At 57.3% G+C, this 21,284-nt stretch overlaps 3 protein-coding genes across 13 annotated transcripts; 2 read left to right on the top strand and 1 right to left on the bottom strand.

The window, feature by feature from the left end:
- Window positions 1–171: 171 nt before the first annotated feature.
- TXNL1 (thioredoxin like 1) lies at window positions 172–5,333 on the top strand. Its single transcript, XM_054053962.1, has 8 exons — window positions 172–336; window positions 1,497–1,593; window positions 1,785–1,958; window positions 3,463–3,585; window positions 3,851–3,920; window positions 4,078–4,250; window positions 4,675–4,779; window positions 5,090–5,333. The coding sequence occupies exons 1-8, from the start codon at window positions 239–241 to the stop codon at window positions 5,117–5,119; spliced, it is 870 nt and encodes a 289-aa protein (XP_053909937.1). The 5' UTR covers window positions 172–238; the 3' UTR covers window positions 5,120–5,333.
- On the top strand, window positions 5,185–9,514 carry LOC128850462 (uncharacterized). Its single transcript, XM_054054826.1, has 4 exons — window positions 5,185–5,224; window positions 6,249–6,890; window positions 6,989–7,396; window positions 8,918–9,514. Exons 1-3 carry the CDS (start codon window positions 5,185–5,187, stop codon window positions 7,135–7,137), a joined length of 831 nt encoding a protein of 276 aa, XP_053910801.1. The 3' UTR covers window positions 7,138–7,396; window positions 8,918–9,514.
- Window positions 9,515–9,517: 3 nt separating this feature from the next.
- Window positions 9,518–21,219, bottom strand: LOC128850370 (uncharacterized). 11 transcript variants are annotated; one of them, XR_008447723.1, is made up of 4 exons: window positions 16,579–17,595; window positions 12,026–13,754; window positions 10,548–10,653; window positions 9,518–10,467 (listed from the first exon to the last, which is right to left on the bottom strand). XR_008447723.1 is itself a non-coding variant. In XM_054053959.1 (4 exons), exons 1-3 carry the CDS (start codon window positions 17,447–17,449, stop codon window positions 10,589–10,591), a joined length of 1,164 nt encoding a protein of 387 aa, XP_053909934.1. In that variant the 5' UTR covers window positions 17,450–17,595; the 3' UTR covers window positions 9,518–10,467; window positions 10,548–10,588. The 11 variants fall into 11 exon arrangements, 5 of the variants coding, with proteins under 5 accessions (XP_053909934.1, XP_053909933.1, XP_053909932.1 ...); XR_008447725.1 differs by having other exon boundaries at window positions 13,531–13,754; XM_054053959.1 differs by having other exon boundaries at window positions 13,527–13,754.
- Between the last annotated feature and the right edge of the window lie 65 nt (window positions 21,220–21,284).

Raw genomic sequence — 21,284 nt, 5'->3', positions numbered from 1 at the left:
AAAATGGCGGCCGCTCCCCCACCTCTCAGCCCGCCGCTCCCAAAATGGCGGCCGTTCATCCACCTCTCAGCCCGCCGCTCCCAAAATGGCGGCCGCTGCCCCGCGCCCTCTTCCAAGATGGCGGCGGCCCCTCCCAGCCCGTGCCCGCTCCCAAGATGGCGGCGCGGGCCTCAGGGCGGCGGCGCTCGGGGCGGGGCGGCCGCGCTCCCGGCTCGGTGACGCCGCGCTCTTGGCAGCCATGGGGGGCGTGAAGGTGATCGGCAACGACGCCGAGTTCCAGCCCGAGCTGAGCGCCGCGGGGGCGCGCCTCGCCGTCGTCAAGTTCACCATGAGGGGGTGAGCGGGGCCGCGTGGGGCGCGCCGGGAGCCCCTCGAGCGCACCGGGCAGCTCCAGGGGCCCTCCCTGCGGTCCCGGGGGGGCCCCGAGCCCTGGAGCCACCTGGGACCGCCGGGGCCCCCTGGAGCCCACCGGGAATCCCCTGAGGTGCCGCCTCAGAAGCCCTCGGGGACCCCCTGGAACCCTCAGATCTCCCCGAGAAGCCCTTGGGGTCCCCCTGGAATCTTTGGGTCCCTCCTGGAATCTTTGGGTCCCACCTGAGGAGCCCTTGAGGTCCCCATGGATCCTTTGGGTCCCTCTGGAACCCTCAGATCTTCTCTGAGAAGCCCTTGGGGTCCCTCCTGGATCCTTTGGGTCTCTCTGGAACCCTCAGATCTTCTCTGAGAAGGTCTTGGGGTCCCCCCTGGATTCTTTGGGTCCCCCTGGAACCCTCAAATCTCCAATGAAAAGCCCTCAGGGTCCCCCCTGGAATCTTTGTGTCCCCCTGGAACTCTCAGATCTCCTCTGAGAAGCCCTTGGGGTCCCCCCTGGATCCTTTGGGTCCCCCTGGAACCCTCAGATCTCCTCTGAGAAGCTCTTGGATCCCCCCTGGAACCCTCAAATCTCCCATGAAAAGCCCTCGGGGTCCCCCCTGGAATCTTTGGGTCCCCCTGGAACCCTCAGGTCTCCTCTGAGAAGCCCTTGGGGTCCCCCCTGGATCCTTTGGGTCCCCCTGGAACCCTCAGATCTTCTCTGAGAAGCTCTTGGGGTCCCCCCTGGAATCTTTGGTTCCCCCTGGAACCCTAAAATCTCCCATGAAAAGCCCTCGGGGTCCCCCCGGGAATCTTTGGGTCCCCCTGGAACCCTCAGATCTCCCATGAAAAGCCCTCAGGGTCCCCCCTGGAATCTTTGGGTCCCTCTGGAACCCTCAGATCTCCTCTGAGAAGGTCTTGGGGTCCCCCTGGAACCCTCAAATCTCCCATGAAAAGCCCTCGGGGTCCCCCCTGGAATCTTTGGGTCCCCCTGGAACCCTCAGATCTCCTCTGAGAAGCCCTTGGGTCACCGGCTGGGCTTGGAGGTCCCTTCCAACCGAAGCTGTTCCGTGGTGGTCTTTGAGGCAGATGTTCTTCAGCCCCCTTCCCCCGGTGGAGGTAACGCTCCGTGTGGTTTGGTTCTCCAGGTGTGGTCCGTGTTTGAGGATCGCTCCGGCCTTCAACGCGTTGAGCAACAAATACCCGCAGGCGACGTTCTTGGAGGTGGACGTCCACCAGTGCCAGGTTGGTGTTCCAAACCCATCTTCTCTCCGATAACGCGGTGGGGAGCACAGGATCTTGGGATGGTTTGGAAGGGAATTCCATGGGCAGAGCTCCAAACCCCATCCCACCTGGCCTGGAGAACTTAATTAACGATTCTCCCTTATCAGCGCCGCTTCGTTAGGCCTCTGCGCTAATGGCTTTCTTCATTCTAGGGAACAGCGGCCACCAACAACATCTCGGCCACTCCTACTTTCCTCTTCTTCCGGAACAAGGTGCGAATCGACCAATACCAAGGAGCCGACGCCGTTGGTTTAGAAGAGAAGATCAAACAACACTTGGAGAACGATCCCGGCAATAACGAAGACGTCGATATCCCCAAAGGCTACGTATGCTTCTGGAAAGATTATGTTTGTCTCTGCTTGTCGCGCGAAGGGTTAAAGGCCTTGGAGGCCCACCAAGGCTCTGGTGGGCAACCCTAGACGCCAGAAAACCTGGAATTCTTGAGGTTGGAGGAACCTTCTAAGCTCCTCCAGGCCGAGCGTCAGCCCAAGCCCATCCGAGCTGCTAAAGCGTATCCGCAGGTGCCACATCTCCATAGGCTTTGGAGCTATTGAGTTGGAGAAACCTTCTAAGCTTCTCCAGTCCATCTTCACAGTGGCTGCTGTCCCCAGGTGCCACATCTCCATGGGCTTTGAAGCCCTCCAGGGGTGGGAATCGTTGAGGTTGGAGGAACCTTCTAAGCTCCTCCAGGCCAAGCGTGGCTGCTCAGTCGTGTCCCCGAGCGCCACGTGGTTTGACCACCGTGAGGTTGAGAACGTTACCGGTCTGGGTTTGTTGTCCATGAACGCGTCTGCGTGGGGTGGGAGTGGCCGTGGAGGTGTCACCTGTACCGGGGAAGCTCTTCCCACCCAGCCCGTGGTCATTAAAGTGGTGGATGTTGTGTTTTGTGAGCAACTCTGTGGCTGCAGCTGCTTCTTCTGCGCCTTCCTCTTCTCAACCAGCCCAGGCGATCTTCTCCAGATGGTCCGTGGGAGGAGACGTGGTTGGCAGCAACGTTGCGAGTAGCTCTGGTGGTTCCTCAAGGAGCCGTGGTTGGGAGATACCTGGTGGTGGTCGCTTAGGGCTTTCCTTCTCTCTTCTGCTCTTCTTGCTCCTCACCCTTTCTTGCACGGAATGGGGTGGCTTGGAAGGGACCTCAAAGCCCACCCACCTGCCGTGGACAACGGGGGGGGTTGGAAGCTGCAGGAGGAGAGATTGAGATGGGATCGTGGGGAGAAACGTTCTCCTGGGAGGGTGAGGAGGCCCTGGAACAGATTGTCCCATCCCTGGAGGAGCTCAAGGCCAGGTTGGATGGGCCTTGGAGGAACCCACATCCCCACAACCTCCTTCCAGGAGGTCTCCCCTTCTCCAGACCAACGCCCCTCAGATCCCTCAGCCCCTTCCCCTTCTCCAGCCCCTCAAGGTCCTTCTTGGAGTGAGGAACCCCAAACTGAACGAGGCTTTGAGCCCGGGTTCCTCAGCCGCTTCCCACCGGGATTGCGCTCCAGCTCCTGCCTCTTCTCACCTTTGTGTGGTTCAATGCTCCAACCAACCTCCCCTTATCTCCCTCAGGGTGGGATTGACCACGCTGAGGTCTTCTCCATCAAAGATGGCTCTCAAAGTCCTCCTCGGGGGGCCAAGTTCTGAGTCTCAGAATGAGTTCTGGGCAGGGGTGACCTTGACCAGAAGTCATCGAGGCCCCATCCAACGTGGTTGTGGGGAACAGCTTTTGATGGAACCCTTGGAGATCTTCTCTTTCCCTCGTCTCGCTCCGTTGAAGGCCGTGGGATGTTGGTTCCAACCCTTCCCGTTGCCGTCGTGTCCCGCAACGTTCTCCTTTTCTCCTTCCAGATGGACCTGATGCCCTTCATCAACAAGGCCGGGTGCGAGTGCCTCAACGAGAGCGACGAGCACGGCTTCGAGAACTCCTTACGGAAAGACTCCACCTACTTGGAGTCGGACTGCGACGAGCAGGTACCGGCGGTGGCTTTGAGGTCACCTTCTCAACCACCGGCAGGTTGCCCAGAGCGCCGGTGGCTGCTCCATCCCTGGAGATCTTGAAGGCCGCGATTTCTGGTTGATCCTTTTGTGGTGGTGGTTTGGGAGGCGGAAAAAAACCATGAAATCGTTTGGTTGGAGAAGACCTTTGAGATGATGGAGTCCGAGCACCGCAGGAACCTCATCTCCTTAGGTTTTGAGGCCTTCCGGGGTGTCTCATGTCCTCTTTTTGTCCCTGCAGCTGCTCATCACCGTGGCGTTTAGTCAACCCGTCAAGCTTTACTCCATGAAGCTCCAGGGACCAGATAACGGTGAGTGAGGCCTCCATCCCGTCCTTGAAACCAAAGCCTTCCCACCACCACGCTCTTGGCCTCGGGACCTTCTCCCTTCGGAGAATCCCTCAGTCGATGGAGATAAAGAACCATCTTGGAAGGTCACCTCTCCACCCGCTCCGATGTTTTCCCGCAGGCCAAGGTCCAAAGTACGTCAAGATCTTCATCAACCTCCCTCGCTCGATGGACTTTGAAGAAGCCGAGAGGAGCGAACCCACGCAGGCCTTGGAGCTGAGCCCGGAAGACATCAAAGAAGATGGCATCATCCAACTCCGCTACGTCAAATTCCAGAACGTCAACAGCGTCACCGTAAGTCTCGGAGGTCGCGGTGGCCTTCAGAACCTCTGGGCTGGTGGGATTCCATCCCAAACGTTCTTCCTTCCTTCCTGATTGAGGCCTCAACGCCTCTCAGGGCCTTCAGGTGGGACGAGGCTGTGTGTGTGATGTCTCTTTTGATGTTCTCCTCCTTGAGAGCCACCACAAGGCTTCTCACAACTTGGGTTTGGCCAACGTGGACTCGTGGGTTGGGTTGGAGATCTCCAAGGCCATTTCCTGGACAGGGCCACCTCCTGCTGGGTCAGGAGCTCCAAGGCCTGTCCCACCTTGGCCACCTCCAGAGATGGGCCATCACCATCTTCGTGTTAATCATCTAGAACCTTCACGGCTTTGGTTCTATCTCGTTAATCCTGAGGTGGGACCTTTACCTCTTGGGTTTCTGGTGTCCCCTCCATAGTTGTTTGTCCAATCCAACCACGGCGATGAGGAGACAACCAGGATCACGTACTTCACCTTCATCGGAACTCCTGTCCAAGCCACCAACATGAACGACTTCAAACGAGTGAGTCCTTCAACCCCAACTTGACGTGAGCTCAGCCACCACCGCTCCGGGCAACCTCCACGGCCTCCCAGGAGAACGTTTCTCCCCAACATCTCCTCTCTTCCAACTTCAAACCCTTCCCCTCGTCCCATCCCACCACTCCCTGAGCCTCCCCGGCTCTCCTGGACCTCTTTCCATCCATCCATTTCCATCGTTCTCCTCAACCCCAGATGGTTGCCGTGGCCTCCAGGTTCTTCTCCATGTTGTGAGGGACCCTCTGGAGCTGAGACCTTCCCGGTTGAGGGACATTCCCATCTTTTCTTCTCCTCAGGTAGTTGGGAAGAAGGGCGAGAGCCATTAGGACAGAAGACACTGGAAGGCCTTATCGCAACCAACGAGATCTTCACTTGTAGCTCCACCTCCTGGATGACTCCGCGACCCTCACCAGAGACTCTCGGCCTCTTGCGTTGGACGCCGTGACCCATAAGTCCCTGCTTCTCCAGCTGGAGCTTCTCCTGGCGTGTTGGTGTGACCCGTCCCACCTCGGGGTGTAAATAAAGCCATTCCTTTTGCCACGTTGCGTTGCGTTCTTCGAGGAACCCACGGTCTTCTCCTCCATCTCAGCTTCCCAGAGAGCCCACGGAGGGGACCACGATCTCCTCCCATCCAGCTGCGATCCCACCAAAGCCCAGTAGATGTCGCTGCTGGGCTGGTGGAGCTCCCGGTGCGCGGGGGGGTGGAGGAGCTCGCGGGGGATCGCTTGGGTGGGACCTCTGGAGAGCTTTGGCCCATGATCCAGCCTGGCCAGGAGCCTCTGGAGAACCTTGGCCCATGATACAGCCTGGCCAGGAACCTCTGGAGAACCTTGGCCCATGATCCAGCCTGGCCAGGACCTTCTGGAGAACCTTGGCCCATGATCCAGCCTGGCCAGGACCCTCTGGAGAACCTTGGCCCATGATCCAACCTGGCCAGGACCCTCTGGAGAACCTTGGCCCATGGATCCATCCTGACCAGGAACCTCTGGAGAACCTTGGCCCATGATCCAGCCTGGCCAGGAACCTCTGGAGAACCTTGGCCCATGATCCAGCCTGGCCAGGAACCTCTGGAGAACCTTGGCCCATGATCCAGCCTGGCCAGGAACCTCTGGAGACCCTTGGCCCATGGATCCAGCCTGGCCAGGACCCTCTGGAGAACCTTGGCCCATGATCCAGCCTGGCCAGGAACCTCTGGAGACCCTTGGCCCATGGATCCAGCCTGGCCAGGACCCTCTGGAGAACCTTGGCCCATGGATCCAGCCTGGCCAGGACCCTCTGGAGAACCTTGGCCCATGGATCCATCCTGACCAGGAACCTCTGGAGAACCTTGGCCCATGATCCAGCCTGGCCAGGGCCCTCTGGAGAACCTTGGCCCATGGATTCAGCCTGGCCAGGACCCTCTGGAGAACCTTGGCCCATGATCCAGCAGATCCGGCCCCACCACTTGTCCCTGAGGACCCCCCTTGTTCTCCCCCCCGTGGTGGCCTCCGTGCCAACGTGTGAGTCAACGTGAAGGCTCGCAGCTCTCAGCCCACGTTCTTGGCCGAAGAGCTCTGTGGTCTCCAGGGCTTCATTCGGTGCTTCTCCACAGCCTCTGTGAACATCAACGTGGGCTTCCGCCCCGCGTCCTGCCCGTGGTGGAGAAGGTCCGCTGGGCTTTCCCCGCGACGACGAAGCCAATCAACGATGGGGTCAACGAGGTCTTCCCTTCAAACAAGGCTTTGGCAGATGCCTCGGGAAGCTCGGAGGCTGCAGATGTCCACGAGACCTTCCTCAGCCACCGTCCAACAAACAGTGTGGGGCTGGAGGAGAAGACAACAACGCAAACCCACAGGAACCGGAGGTCCCTCAACAACCGTCTGAGCTTCTTCCTTCAGGATGACATCAACGGAATGGGCTGCATCGCCTTCCCATGGACCTCCGAGTCCACCTCCCGGGGGATGAGGTCGCTCCGAGCCCCAACGTGGCCTTCAACACTTCCAGCGATGGCGCAACCACAGCTCCTCTGGACCTCGAAAGCCCTCAGCACAGGGAGGTGGTGGAGCGAAGCCCCGGAGATGATCCGAGGGCTGCAGGACCTCCTGGGCGAGGAGACAGGTGAGTTGTCCAACCTGGAGAAGGCTCTGGGGAGGCCGTAGAGCAGCTTCCAGCGTGGAAAGGAGCCAACTCCGTGTGGTCCTCTGGCTGCTCTCCAGGAGTTGGAGCTCCTCCTTCTCCGGTGGTGTCCAAAGCGCTCGAGGTGGGATTCCGGGATGTTGTCCTACTTAAAATATTCATAGCTCGCAGCACGACGCGTGTCGAGGTCGGGAGGAGAGCGTTCCTCAGCCCTCGGAATTACTCCTGAAATCCCAACATCCCATCATTTATTGATGGAGCTTTTCGTGTCAGACAATTCCCACCTGGAGGTGCCTTTGGATCCACACGACTTCGGCTTCCAAAGAAGATCCTGTGGTGGCTTCTCCTCACGCTTTGCCAAGGTTGGAATCCTGGTGGAGACGCCAGAGCGCGAGAGGTTCCTGCGGGCGCTCCGGAAGGACCTGTTGATGCCATCAAACCCATGAAACCGGACTGTAGATCTTCAGAAGAGACCTTCTCCTGGGAAGGTGAGGAGACCCTGGACCAGGGGGTGGCTGCTCCATCCCTGGAAGGCCATGTTGGATGGACCTTGGAGCCCCTGAGCCGGTGAGAGGTGGCCCCGTCTATGGAACTGGATGGGCTTGGAGGTCCCTTCCAACCCATTCCGTGAGCTTTGAGATCCCTTCCAACCCATTCCATGAGCTTCGAGATCCCTCCCAACCCATTCCATGAGCTTTGAGATCCCTCCCAACCCATTCCATGAGCTTTGAGGTCCCTTCCAACCCATTCCATTCTCTTTGAGATCCCTTCCAACCCATTCCATGTGCTTTGAGATCCCTTCCAACCCATTCCATACTCTTTGAGATCCCTTCCAACCCATTCCATGACCTTCGAGATCCCTTCCAACCCATTCCATGCGCTTTGAGATCCCTTCCAACCCATTCCATGCGCTTTGAGATCCCTCCCAACCCATTCCATTCTCTTTGAGATCCCTTCCAACCCATTCCATGCGCTTTGAGATCCCTTCCAACCCATTCCATGCGCTTTGAGATCCCTTCCAACCCATTCCATTCTCTTCGAGATCCCTTCCAACCCATTCCATTCTCTTTGAGATCCCTTCCAACCCATTCCATTCTCTTTGAGATCCCTTCCAACCCATTCCATTCTCTTTGAGATCCCTTCCAACCCATTCCATTCTCTTTGAGATCCCTTCCAACCCATTCCATGCACTTTGAGATCCCTTCCAACCCATTCCATGCGCTTTGAGATCCCTTCCAACCCATTCCATTCTCTTTGAGATCCCTTCCAACCCATTCCATACTCTTTGAGATCCCTTCCAACCCATTCCATACTCTTTGAGATCCCTTCCAACCCATTCCATGAGCTTTGAGATCCCTTCCAACCCATTCCATGCGCTTTGAGATCCCTTCCAACCCATTCCATACTCTTTGAGATCCCTTCCAACCCATTCCATACTCTTTGAGATCCCTTCCAACCCATTCCATACTCCTTGAGATCCCTTCCAACCCATTCCATGCGCTTTGAGATCCCTTCCAACCCATTCCATACTCTTTGAGATCCCTTCCAACCCATTCCATGCGCTTTGAGATCCCTTCCAACCCATTCCATACTCTTTGAGATCCCTTCCAACCCATTCCATACTCCTTGAGATCCCTTCCAACCCATTCCATGCGCTTTGAGATCCCTTCCAACCCATTCCATGCTCTTTTCCGCCCCCCAATCTCTTTCCGTTGGCGACGGCAACAAAACCAACGGTGCTTTTCTCGCTCGTTAACTTTAATTTCGAGCTGACATTTACACGGAGCTGAGGATGAGGGAATTCCGAGCGGACGATTCATTTGGAATTTGGGCGGAAAAGAGCATGGAAATGCCAGGAATAAACCCAACACCCCCCGACCTCTTTAATATTTGCAGTAATTAAGGGATTTTAATTGAATCCGGAGGCTCTCGCGCCTCTCTCTGTTTACACTCCGACCTGGGATCCAATTCCAGAGGGATGGAGTTGCTCTGAATTCCTTCTTTTCCAGGGTAAATCGGCTTTAATTCATCCTTGGAGGGGATTGAGAAGGAGACTTTGGGGATGAAAAAGCTTCATTTGGAGCTTCCGGGGTGGAAGTTTTGAGGCAATGGTGGAGGAGAAGCGATGGCTCCGTCGGAAGATCTCCGGAGTGGCATCTGGAATGGGTTTGTGGTGACCCCAAAGGGGATGGGACAGCGGTTCCTCTTAAAAAAGAGGAGCTTGAGGTGGGATGGGAGAAGGAAATGTTCTCCTCTGGAGAACCCCGGATGGGGTTGTCCACAGCGGCGGTGGCCGCCCCATCCCTGGAGGGGTTGAAGGCCACGTTGGATGGGGCTTTTCCAACAGCTCTGGGAAGCGCGGGAGAAGGTCTCCGGCGTCATGAGCGGTTCCTGCTCCGGGCACAGGTGGGTCTTAGGTTGGAAGGGACCTCCAAGCGCAGCCCATTCCATGACCATGGCCCCATCCCGCTGGCTCCGGTTGCTCCGAGCTCCATCCAACCTGACCTTCAACAACGGAGAACGTTTCTTCCGAAGATCTCTTCTCCGTCTCCCCTTTCGCAGCTCAAACCGTTCTCCTACAGAAGGTTCCTCAGACCATCTCCAGGACCTCTGAACAGGGCTCCGGGTGGGTCTCCTGGAGTAGAGCAGAGCAGGAGAACCTCCTCCGTGTCCACGCTGGTGGTGCGGCTCCGGGCGCAGCCCAGGATGTGGGTGGATTCTGGGCCGGGAGCCCTCACTGGTGGTTCCTCTGGAGGTTCTCCACCCCTCACTGAGTCCTTCTCCTCCGGTTCCACCTCTTTGGCGTTGGGAGAGCGTCGGTGGCGTCCGTTCCTCCGAGAGCGGTTGGAGGAGAAGGGAAAGCGCAGGTGGACACGTTGGGTTTGGAGGTGGAGGAGGTTGTGGTGGGCTTTGGAGGTGGAAGAGGTGGTGCTTCTCCTCGAGTTCGGCTTTTGGGGATGGAAGAGGTTGTGTTCCTCTTTGGAGATGGAAGAGGATTTGGGAACGGAAGAGCCAAACCGCTCTCCACCGACTGTGGTCCTTCTCCCGAGTCGAGCAGTTGGAGAGGAACCGCGCCAACAGCTCGTGGGACAAAGCGGCCGCTGAGCCTGACGATATCCAAGAAGAACCCGGATGATGCCCTCAGATTCATGGAATGAACGTTGGGGTTGTCATGTCCGGAGCCGGACTCCATGGGCCCTGTGGATCCCTTCCAACGTAGGACGTTCTGGAGCTCGAGGAGAAGCAGAGGAGCAAAAGATCATCAAATCACGACCTTTGAGGTTCCTTCCAACCCATTCCAGGATCTCACGACCTTTGAGGTCCCTCCCAACCCAACCCCATTCCAGGATTCTCCCAAATAATTCCCTAGAAAGGAAAATAAAGGAAAAATGGGAAACAAAAGAAGAAGAAGAAAAAAGAAGCTGTGTCATCTCGGAGCTTCGCAGCCGAAGTCCCCAAACGCCGTCCTCGCTGTCGAGGAGAAGAACCTCGGGAACGTCTTCCCGGAGCTTCAGCTGTTGGTCTGACAGATGCCGGCGCCGTACGGAGAGCGGCGTTCCTGCTCGGAATGGCAATGAGCTGCGAGGGCTTTCGCTATTCCCACGGCATCGTCTTTGCCGAGGTGGGGATGGGACCCACCGGAAGCATCTCTGGGGCTTTGGGATGGATCTTAGAAGGGTTTATTTTGCTCTTCGCCAAAGAGCTTCGTCAGTTCCACGCGTTCTTCTCGAGCCGAAGTGTCCACCTGGGAGAGGACAAAAGGGGGAAATCGGGATCAAAAGAGGCGCTTTTGGATGGGGTTTTAGGTTTTAGGAAGCGGAGATGGAGGAGGAGGAAGCGGAGATGGAGGAGGAGGAAGTGGAGATGAAGGAGAAGAAGTGTAGATGGAGGAGGAGGAAGCGTAGATGGAGGAGGAGGAAGTGTAGATGGAGGAGGAGGAAGTGTAGATGGAGGAGGAGGAAGCGGAGATGGAGGAGAAGAAGCGTAGATGGAGGAGAAGAAGTGGAGATGGAGGAGGAGGAAGTGGAGATGGAGGAGGAGGAAGTGTAGATGGAGGAGGAGGAAGCGTAGATGGAGAAGAAGAAGTGTAGATGGAGGAGGAGGAAGCGTAGATGGAGGAGGAGGAAGCGTAGATGAAGGAGGAGGAAGCGGAGATGGAGGAGGAGGAAGTTAAGGTGAAGGAGAAGAAGTGTAGATGGAGGAGAAGGAAGTGTAGATGGAGGAGGAGGAAGTGGAGATGAAGGAGAAGAAGCGTAGATGAAGGAGAAGGAAGTGTAGATGGAGGAGGAGGAAGTGCAGATGGAGGAGGAGAAGTTAAGATGAAGGAGGAGGAAGCGGAGATGGAGGAGGAGGAAGCGGAGATGGAGGAGGAAGAAGCGTAGATGGAGGAGGAGGAAGCGGAGATGGAGGAGGAGGAAGCGTAGATGGAGGAGGAGGAAGCGTAGATGGAGGAGGAGGAAGCGTAGATGGAGGAGGAGAAGTTAAGATGAAGGAGGAGGAAGCGTAGATGGAAGAGGAGGAAGCGTAGATGGAGGAGAAGAAGTGGAGATGGAGGAGAAGAAGTGGAGATGGAGGAGGAGGAAGTGTAGGTGAAGGAGGAGGAAGCGTAGATGGAGGAGGAGGAAGCGTAGATGGAGGAGGAGGAAGTGGAGATGGAGGAAAAGAAGTGTAGATGGAGGAGGAGGAAGCATAGATGGAAGAGGAGGAAGTTAAGGTGGAGGAGGAAGCGTAGATGGAAGAGGAGGAAGTTAAGGTGAAGGAGGAAGCGTAGATGAAGGAGGAGGAAGTGTAGATGGGGAGGAAGGAAGTTAAGGTGAAGGAGGAAGTGTAGATGGAGCAGAAGAAGTTAAGATGAAGGAGGAGGAAGCGTAGATGGAGGAGGAGGAAGTTAAGGTGAAGGAGGAAGTGTAGATGGAGGAGGAGGAAGTTAAGGTGGAGGAGGAAGCGTAGACGCTGGAAGAAGAGCGGCGAAGGAAGGCAGCGCGGTCGAAGGAGGAACACCGGCCGAAGATGTCGTCGGCCCCGTCCCTCCTCGTTTCCGTGCGAGGAGCCGAAGGCGCTCCGGCGCGGGCGGACACTCTCCAGCTGTTGTGGAACCATGTGTCAACATTATTTACCGCCGGAATGTGCTGATCATTCCGGCAGCGAGCGGGGGGGAGGCGAAGGCGCGGCGGCAGCCTGCCCATCCATACTTAATGTCCTCCTCGCCGTCCAAGTCCGGCGAGGTTGTCGCTGGAGACGTCTCTCCGCGCGCATTCCGTGTAAAAAATTCATCTCCAAATGGCTCGCGGGGTTCCCACCAGATGGGCGAGCGAAGGGGAGGCAGCGCCGACGCTTAACCCCCGCCGCGCCGGCCCCGACATCTCGGCGGCTTTTGAAGCCCTCCGGGGATGGGGACACCAAAACCTTCCTGGGATAGAATCGCTGAGGTTGGAAAAGCCTCCTAAGATCATCCAATCCAACCCCACCGGGTCCCTCAGCGCCACATCTCAGCGGCTTTTGAAGCCCTCCAGGGATGGGGACACCGAAACCTTCCTGGGATAGAATCGCTGAGGTTGGAAAAGCCTCCTAAGATCCTCCATTCCAAAGGCAGTGTGGCCTCAAGCATCATCTCCACGGCTTTTGAAGCCCTCCAAGAGTTTTTCCAAGCGGTGGGATGAGGGGAAAAGGCTTTCAATTGGAAGGGGGAAGGTTTAGGTTGGACATCGGGAAGTGGTTCTCAGTGAGGGAGGCCCGGAGAAGCCGTGGCTGCCCCATCCCTGGAGGTCCTCCAGGCCGGGTTGGATGGCCCTGGAGCTCCTGATCCAGTGTGGAACCGGATGGGCTTTGGGATCCTTCCCAACCCAACCCATGATTCCCTGATCTTTCAAGTCCCTTCCAACCCATCCCACCATTCCCGGAGGGGTTCCAGGCCGGGTTGGTCCATCCTAATTTTGGGAATAAAAGCAAACAATGTCTTTCTCCCATTCTTTTCCCACCGCGGAGGACCTTCGAAACCACCTGAGCTCCTCCAGAAGTGGGGGGAGAAGAGGGAGAAGAACAAACGGCTCTGGGTGAGCAATAATCGTTGCGCTCGTCAGCGTCGCATCTGTTCCGGCAGATCATTAATAACGGGGATCAAAAGAGAAGGACCATCGCAGCAGCTGCAGCGCGTTCCGCCAAGGTTCGAAATGAGCTCCGGCTCGGAAACAAAAGGAGGGAGAAAAAGAAAGGAGAAGGAGGAGAAGCCCCATCCCGGGAAGCGTTGAAGGTCAAGCTCGGAGGGGCTCCAAGTGCCGCAGCTCGGGGAAGCAGATGGGCCTGGAGGTCCCTCCCCACCCAACCCATTCCCGACGACGGTGCCCTTGAACCTCCTCCGGCCCCACCGCTCCACCTTCTCCAGGTTTCTCCTCCTCCTCTCTCCCCTCCTCCTCCTCTTCCCAAGTTTCTGAAGCCCCGAAGAGCGCAACGAGGCTGCGGTTGGGTTTCTCCTCCCCCCTCTTTTCTTGATGTCATTGCTTGGAAACGAAACGGGAAACCCAACCGGGGGCTTTCCTCCACGGCCAAGACCAGGAATGGCCCTCAAGGTCAACGTCTTCCCAGTCCCCGCGCAACCCCAGATGGGAAAAAGTCCTGCACCTGCCTTGGAGGATCCATGGTTTCCAGCCAGGCCGGTGGAGAAAGGATCAGGAGCAGCCCAGCTGATCCCAGGGCTGGAGAACCTTCCGTAGGAGGCCACGCTGGGGCAGTCTGGAGAAGAGAAGGTCGTGGGGAGGACCTTAGAGCAGCTTCCAGTAGGGAAAGGGCCTCCGGAAAAGGTGCGGAGATGCTCTGGTGGTGGGACAGGACGAGGACAACGGTTTGAAGCTGAAAGAGGAGAGATGGAGATGAGATTTTGGAGAGAGATGTTCTTCTCGGCGGGTGGAGAAGCCCTGGGATGGGCTGCCCAGAGCAGTGGGGGCTTCCCCGTCCCTGGAGGGCTCCAAGGCCGCGTTGGATCCCACTGATCCAGCAGGAGGTGTCCGCGCACATGGAACCGAACGGGCTTGGAGGTCCCTTCCGCCCCATCCATGACTGTATGACCTTTGAGGTCCCATCCAACCTCAACCACCTGTGGTTCTCCACTCTTTCAGACCCCATCCATGACTCTATGACCTCTGAGGTCCCTTCCAACCCCAATCCCCTGTGGTTCTCCACTCTTTAAGACCCCATCCATGACCATATGACCTCTGAGGTCCCTTCCAACCCCAACCACCTGTGGTTCTCCACTCTTTCAGACCCCATCCATGACTCTATGACCTTTGAGGTCCCTTCCAACCCCAATCACCTGTGGTTCTCCACTCTTTAAGACCCCCTCCAACCTCAACCATCCACGTACAGTGGTTGAGATCCGTTCCACCTCAACCACCCCATGATTTTCCGCTCTTTAAGACCCCATCCATGACTCTATGACCTCTGAGGTCCCTTCCAACCTCAATCCCCTGTGGTTCTTCACTCTTTCAGACCCCTTCCATGACTCTATGACCTCTGAGGTCCCTTCCAACCCCAATCACCTGTGGTTCTCCACTCTTTAAGACCCCATCCATGACCGTATGACCTTTGAGGTCCCTTCCAACCCCAATCCCCTGTGGTTCTCCACTCTCTAAGACCCCTTCCGACCTCAACCATCCACGTCCGGTGGTTGAGATCCCCCCCACCTCAACCACCCCATGATTTTCCACTCTTTCAGACCCCATCCATGACTCTATGACCTTTGAGGTCCCTTCCAACCCCAATCCCCTGTGGTTCTCCACTCTTTAAGACCCCATCCATGACTGTATGACCCTTGAGGTCCCATCCAACCCCAATCCCCTGTGGTTCTCCACTCTTTAAGACCCCATCCATGACCATATGACCTCTGAGGTCCCTTCCAACCCCAATCACCTGTGGTTCTCCACTCTTTAAGACCCCATCCATGACCATATGACCTCTGAGGTCCCTTCCAACCCCAATCACCTGTGGTTCTCCACTCTTTCAGACCCCATCCATGACTCTATGACCTTTGAGGTCCCTTCCAACCCCAATCCCCTGTGGTTCTCCGCTCTTTAAGACCCCTTCCAACCTCAACCATCCACGTACGTTGGTTGAGATCCGTTCCACCTCCACCACCCCATGATTTTCCGCTCTTTAAGACCCCCTCCGACCTCAACCATCCACGTCCGGCGGTTGAGATCCCCTCCACCTCCACCACCCCACGACTTTCCGCTCTTTACGGCCCCATCCGCGACTCCCCGACGTTGAGGTTCTTCCCCCCAGCGGCGCTCCGGTCCCTTTAAGCCCTCTCCTCGTCTCCCGCCGCCCCAACGCTGCCATTTCCAGTCTGCCTTTGATTAACGACTTTTCTCTCTAATAAAAGGTTCCCAAACCATCTGTTTTTCTCCCTAATGCTTTGCCCAAAGGGTTTTTTTTCCCTCCCGCGTTCGGGCTCGGGGCCAAGCGCCGTTCCCTCCTCTCGCTCCGGTTTTTTTTTCTCTTCCAGCCTTGTAAACAAACCTTTTTCTCTCTCTTTTCCCCCCCCCCTTCCCCTCTCCCCATCTCGCGGGGCCGTTTCCGCGCTCGCTTCGATGCATATTCATAGCGAGTAAACAGTTTTTAGTGGCTCCACTTAATCTCTTCCACCGGCAATTCCGGCGCCGCCGTCGCGTTGCGCCGCAGAAGGGACGCGGTTCAAGGAGGGGGGGGTTTATTTCCCCCCCCTCCTCTCCCTCCTCCCCTTCTCGCAACAGCTGCGACGCAGATGGGCCGCGCGCGGCGGCGGCGGAAATAAAACCCTTCCAAGATGCCAACGGAATTGATTTGGCTTTTATGGAGGAGCAGGAGGAACCGTTCCCAGAGCCGGTGGAAACGGCAAAGAGGGTGACATTTCGGTTCAAGGAAAAAAAGGAGGGGGGAAGGGAAGAAGGTGGAGGAGAAGGGAAATGGGAAGGGGGATGGAAGGGCATGGGGGGGTGGAAGGGGCCAGAAAGGTCATGGAATCATGGATGGGTTGGGTTGGGAAGGGATGGGTTGGGTCAAAAGGACCATAAATGTGGTGGAATTGGGGATGGTTTGGGTCAGAAGGACCATAAAGGTCATGGAATCATGGATGGGTTGGGTCAAAAGGACCATAAAGGTGGTGGAATGGTGGATGAGTTGGGTTGGGAAGGGATGGTTTGGGTCAGAAGGACCAGAAAGGTCATGGAATCATGGATGGGTTGGGTCAAAAAGACCATAAAGGTGGTGGAATTGTGGACTGGGTTGGGTTCGAAGGGATGATTTGGGTCAGAAGGACCATAAAGATGGTGGAATGGTGGATGAGTTGGGTTGGAAGGGATGGTTTGGGTCAGAAGGACCATAAAGGTGGTGGAATCGGGGATGAGTTGGGTTGGAAGGGATGGGTTGGGTCAAAAGGACCATAAAGATGGTGGAATCATGGATGGGTTGGGAAGGGAAGGGATGATTTGGGTCAAAAGGACCAGAAAGGTCATGGAATCATGGCTGGGTTGGGTCAAAAGGACCATAAAGGTGGTGGAATGGTGGACGAGTTGGGTTGGGAAGGGTTGGTTTGGGTCAAAAGGACCAGAAAGGTCATGGAGCAGTGGATGGTTTGGGTTGAAAGGACCTCAAATATCATAGAATCATGAAATCTTAAAGGTTACAGAATCTGGAGAACCTTGGCCCGTGATCCAGCCTGGCCAGGAACCTCTGGAGAACCTTGGCCCGTGATCCAGCCTGGCCAGGAACCTCTGGAGACCGTTGGCCCATGATCCAGCCTGGCCAAGAACCTCTGGAGAACCTTGGCCCATGATCCAGCCTGGCCAGGGACCTCTGGAGAACCTTGGCCCATGATCCAGCCTGGCCAGGACCCTCTGGAGAACCTTGGCCCATGATCCAGCCTGGGCAGGAACCTCTGGAGAACCTTGGCCCATGATCCAGCCTGGCCAGGAACCTCTGGAGAACCTTGGCCCATGATCCAGCCTGGCCAGGACCCTCTGGAGAACCTTGGCCCCATGATCCAGCCTGGCCAGGAACCCCTGGAGAACCTTGGCCCCATGATCCAGCCTGGCCAGGAACCTCTGGAGAACCTTGGCCCATGATCCAGCCTGGCCAGGACCCTCTGGAGAACCTTGGCCCATGATCCAGCCTGGCCAGGAACCTCTGGAGAACCTTGGCCCTCTGCATCTCGGCTCTCGGTGCTGGAAGGAGAGCCCAAAGCCGGAGAGGAGCTGCCACCGCTCGGCCACCGCGCAGAGGACTTGGCAGCCGCATCCCACAGCTGCCGGACCTTCTCTCCAAGCGGTGATGGACTCCAACCGGGAGAACGAGGAGCAATCAACGCGGAGAGGTCCTGCCAGGTCGTTTCCATCCCCGGAGCCAAAGCCACCGCTGAGGAGGCCGTGGTTGGAGAGCGGTGAGGAGCACAGAGGACAGGTGTCAGGAGGCCTCGGCCGCTCCTGGTGGCCAATCCAACGCCGGAGGAAGGTTGGAATGGGGACAACACTTCTGCTCGTGGAGCACTGCGGAGGTTTAACGGTGATGAACATTGGCTGAAGCTCCTGGAGATCAGTTTTGTGATGGACACCTGCAAAATGAACTGGGGAGGAGAAGGGTGGCAGGACGAGGTGGGGCAGAAAGCTGCGAGGAGATCTGGATCCATGGGCCAAGGGTCTCCAGAGGTTCCTGGCCAGGCTGGATCCATGGGCCAAGGTTCTCCAGAGGGTCCTGGCCAGGCTGGATCACGGGCCAAGGTTCTCCAGAGGTTCCTGCCCAGGCTGGATCATGGGCCAAGGTTCTCCAGAGGTTCCTGCCCAGGCTGGATCATGGGCCAAGGTTCTCCAGAGGGTCCTGGCCAGGCTGGATCCATGGGCCAAGGTTCTCCAGAGGTTCCTGGCCAATCCTGGGGTCGGAGTTGGTCTCCAAGAGTGACCGGGAGCGCTGGCGAAGGGGAGGATGTGGAGCACAGGGATCGTGGGAGCAGCTGAAGGACCAGAGGGGTCTCCTTGAGGGGAGACCTCGACTTCAGGAGAAGAAGGAAATGCAACCAATCGAAGAAGGAGAATCCAATTGAAGCGAAACCTTCGGCTCTTTCTTTTTCCATCGTCAGACACTTTACGGAGCGGCTCCGTTCAAATCCGCGCTCGTCAGCGCCGGCGTCTCCGGTGCCGCTCTCGTTCCGGATCTCCTTCGAGTCGTTAATTGTGAGAATAAAGGAATCCGAGCGTCGTGCGCTCCTCTCGTTATTCCATCCTTCATCGTTTCCCTTCTTCCCGGGAGGGTTGGAGATCGTCTTCTAATTGGATTATGAGGATGAGGGACGGTTACGGCGCCCAAATCCGAAGGGCTCCGGTGATCCGCAGCCCGGCTCGTTAGGAACCGCCGGGAACACTAACGAAGGAGGCAGGAAGCGCTGAATAAATCGGATCGATAACGAGCTCGACAAGAAGGGCTGAATAAATGGAATCAGAGGAGCCTGGAAGGGGTTGGGATGGAGGGATCGGAAAGAGCATGGAATCATGGAAGTGGTTGGGATGGAGGGATCTGAAAGAGCACGGAATCATGGAAGGGGTTGGGATGGAGGGATTGGAAAGAGCATAGAATCATGGAAGGGGTTGGGATGGAGGGATCTGAAAGATCATGGAATCATGGATGGGGTTGGGATGGAGGGATCTGAAAGATCATGGAATCATGGAAGGGGTTGGGATGGAGGGATCGGAAAGAGCATGGAATGGTTTGGGTTGGAAGGGATCTTAAAGATCATGGAATGATGGAATGGTTCAGGTTGGAAGGGACCTCAATGATCGTGGAATCATGGAATTGGTTGGGTTGGAAGGGATCTTAAATCTCATGGAATCATTGATGGGGTTGGGTTGAAAGGGATCTGAAAGATCATCAATGGAATCATCAATGGGGTTAGGATGGAGGGATCTGAAAGATCGTGGAATCATGGAATGGTTTGGGTTGGAATGGACCTTAAAGATCATGGAATTATGGATGGGGTTGGGTTGGAAGGGATCTGAAAGATCATGGAATCGTGGAATGGTTTGGGTTGGAAGGGATCTTAAAGATCATGGAATCATGGAATGGGTTGGGTTGGAAGGGATCTTAAAGATCAGAGAAACATGGAATGGTTCAGGTTGGAAGGGACCTTAAAGATCATGGAAGGGGCTGGGTTGGAAGGGACCTTAAAGATCATGGAATGATGGAATGGTTCGGGTTGGAAGGGACCTTAAAGATCATGGAATGGTTGGAAGCTGAAGGAGGGGAGATTGGGATAAGCTCTTGGGAAGCAATGTTCTCCAGGGAGGATGGAGAGGTCCTGGTGTCCCAGAGAAGCTGTGGTTGCCCCATCCCTGGAGGGGCTCCAGCCCAGGTGGGATGGGGCTCGGATCCACTGGGAGGTGTTGCGCCTGTGGAATCGGGTGGATTTGGAGGTTATCAGGGAATGTTCTGCTATATGGAAGCAAACGAAGAGGAAGAACCTTCTCAACCGGCTTCGACTTCACCCAACCCGAACCCCAAACCTGAGGCGAACGCCGAAGCTGTGAGACTTCCTCCCAAAAAAAGATCCGTAGTAACTTTTTTTCCCCATCGCGTGTGAAGGAGCCTAAAAATACAGCGCTTCCACCTCCGCTTGGAGAAACATCTCCGGAGGTTCCTTCCCGGGACACCTCTGCGCTACCTGCCTTCCGCTTCTCTCTCGGGGTGTTCCACACCCCCATATTCCCCCATTCCCCGCCCATTCCTGAGCTCTCGGGGTGTTCCACACCCCCATATTCCCTCATTCCCCGTCCATTCCTGATCTCTCGGGGTGTTCCGTACCCCCATATTCCCCCATTCCCCGCCCATTCCTGAGCTCTCGGGGTGTTCCACACACCCATATTCCCCCATTCCCCGTCCATTCCTGAGCTCTCGGGGTGTTCCGTACCCCCATATTCCCTCATTCCCCGTCCATTCCTGAGCTCTCGGGGTGTTCCGTACCCCCATATTCCCCCATTCCCCGCCCATTCCTGAGCTCTCGGGGTGTTCCACACACCCATATTCCCCCATTCCCCGTCCATTCCTGAGCTCTCGGGGTGTTCCGCACCTCCATATTCCCCCATTCCCCGTCCATTCCTGAGCTCTCGGGGTGTTCCATACCCCCATATTCCCTCATTCCCCGTCCATTCCTGAGCTCTCGGGGTGTTCCGCACCCCCATATTCCCCCATTCCCAGTCCATTCCAGAGCTCTCGGGGTGTTCCATACCCCCATATTCTACCCCCTCTTTCGGCCCCCCCACCCCTCTTTCCACCCTCTGCCCCCCCTCCACCTCTGCCCCCCTCTTTCTGCCTCCCCACTCTGCCCCTCCTCACCCTCTGCCTCCCCTCCACCCCTTTCTGCCCCCCACCCTCTGCTCCCCCTTTCTGCCCCCCCCGCCCCTTTCCACCTCCTGCCCCCCCACTTTCTGTTCCCACCCTCTGCCCCCCCTCCTTCTGCCCCCTCTGCCCCACTCTACCCCTGCCCCCCCGCCCCTTTCCCACCTCTGCCCCCCCACTTTCTGCCCCCCTCCACCCTCTGCCCCCCCTCCTTTCTGCCCCCACCCTCTACCCCTTTCCACCTCCTGCCCCCCCACTCTGCCCCCTCCCCACCCTCTGCCCCCTCTTTTTGCCCCCCACTCTGCCCCCCCGGTCCCCCCTTACTCTTTACCCACCCTGCCCCCCTTTCTGCCCCCTCCCTCCTGCCCCCCCACTTTCTGCTCCTCTTTCCCACCTTTGCCCCCCCACTTTCTGCCCCCCTCTGCCCCACACTCTCTGCCCCCCCCACCTACCCCCACACCTTCTGTCCCCTCTCCCCTCTCTCTGCCCCCCACTTTCTGTCCCCTCTCCCCTCTCTCTCTGCCCCCTCCTCCCTCTCTGCACCCCCACTTTCTGCCCCCCACACACCTACCCCTCCATTTTCTGCCCCCCTCTGTCCCACACTCTCTGCCCCCCACTTTCTGCCCCCCTCCTCCCTCTCTGCCCCCCACCTTCTGCCCCCCTCCTCCCTCTCTGCCCCCCCACTTTCTGCCCCCTCACTTTCTGCTCCCTCTCCCCTCTCTCTCTGCCACCCTCCTCTCTCCCTGCCCTCCCACTTTCTGCCCCCTCTCCCCTCACTCACCTCACTCCTCTCCCTTCTCTCTCTGCCCCCCCACTTTCTGCCCCCTCCTCTCTCTCTGCCCCCCACTTTCTGCCCCCCTCTCCTCCCTCTCTGCCCCCCACTTTCTGCCCCCCACTTTCTGCCCCCCACTCTCCCCTCACTCACCTCACTCCTCTCTCACTCCTCTCTCACTCCCCTCTCTGCCCCGCCCCCCGCGCTCGCCCCGCCCCCCCGTTTCCCGCCTCGCGGCGGCCCCGCCCCCCCCG

This window comes from Cuculus canorus, chromosome Z (genome assembly GCF_017976375.1).
Source record: "Cuculus canorus isolate bCucCan1 chromosome Z, bCucCan1.pri, whole genome shotgun sequence".
NCBI classification, from domain to species: domain Eukaryota; kingdom Metazoa; phylum Chordata; class Aves; order Cuculiformes; family Cuculidae; genus Cuculus; species Cuculus canorus.
Note: the sequence above shows the minus strand (reverse complement) of the source record. Positions and strands in the feature narration are given on the sequence as shown.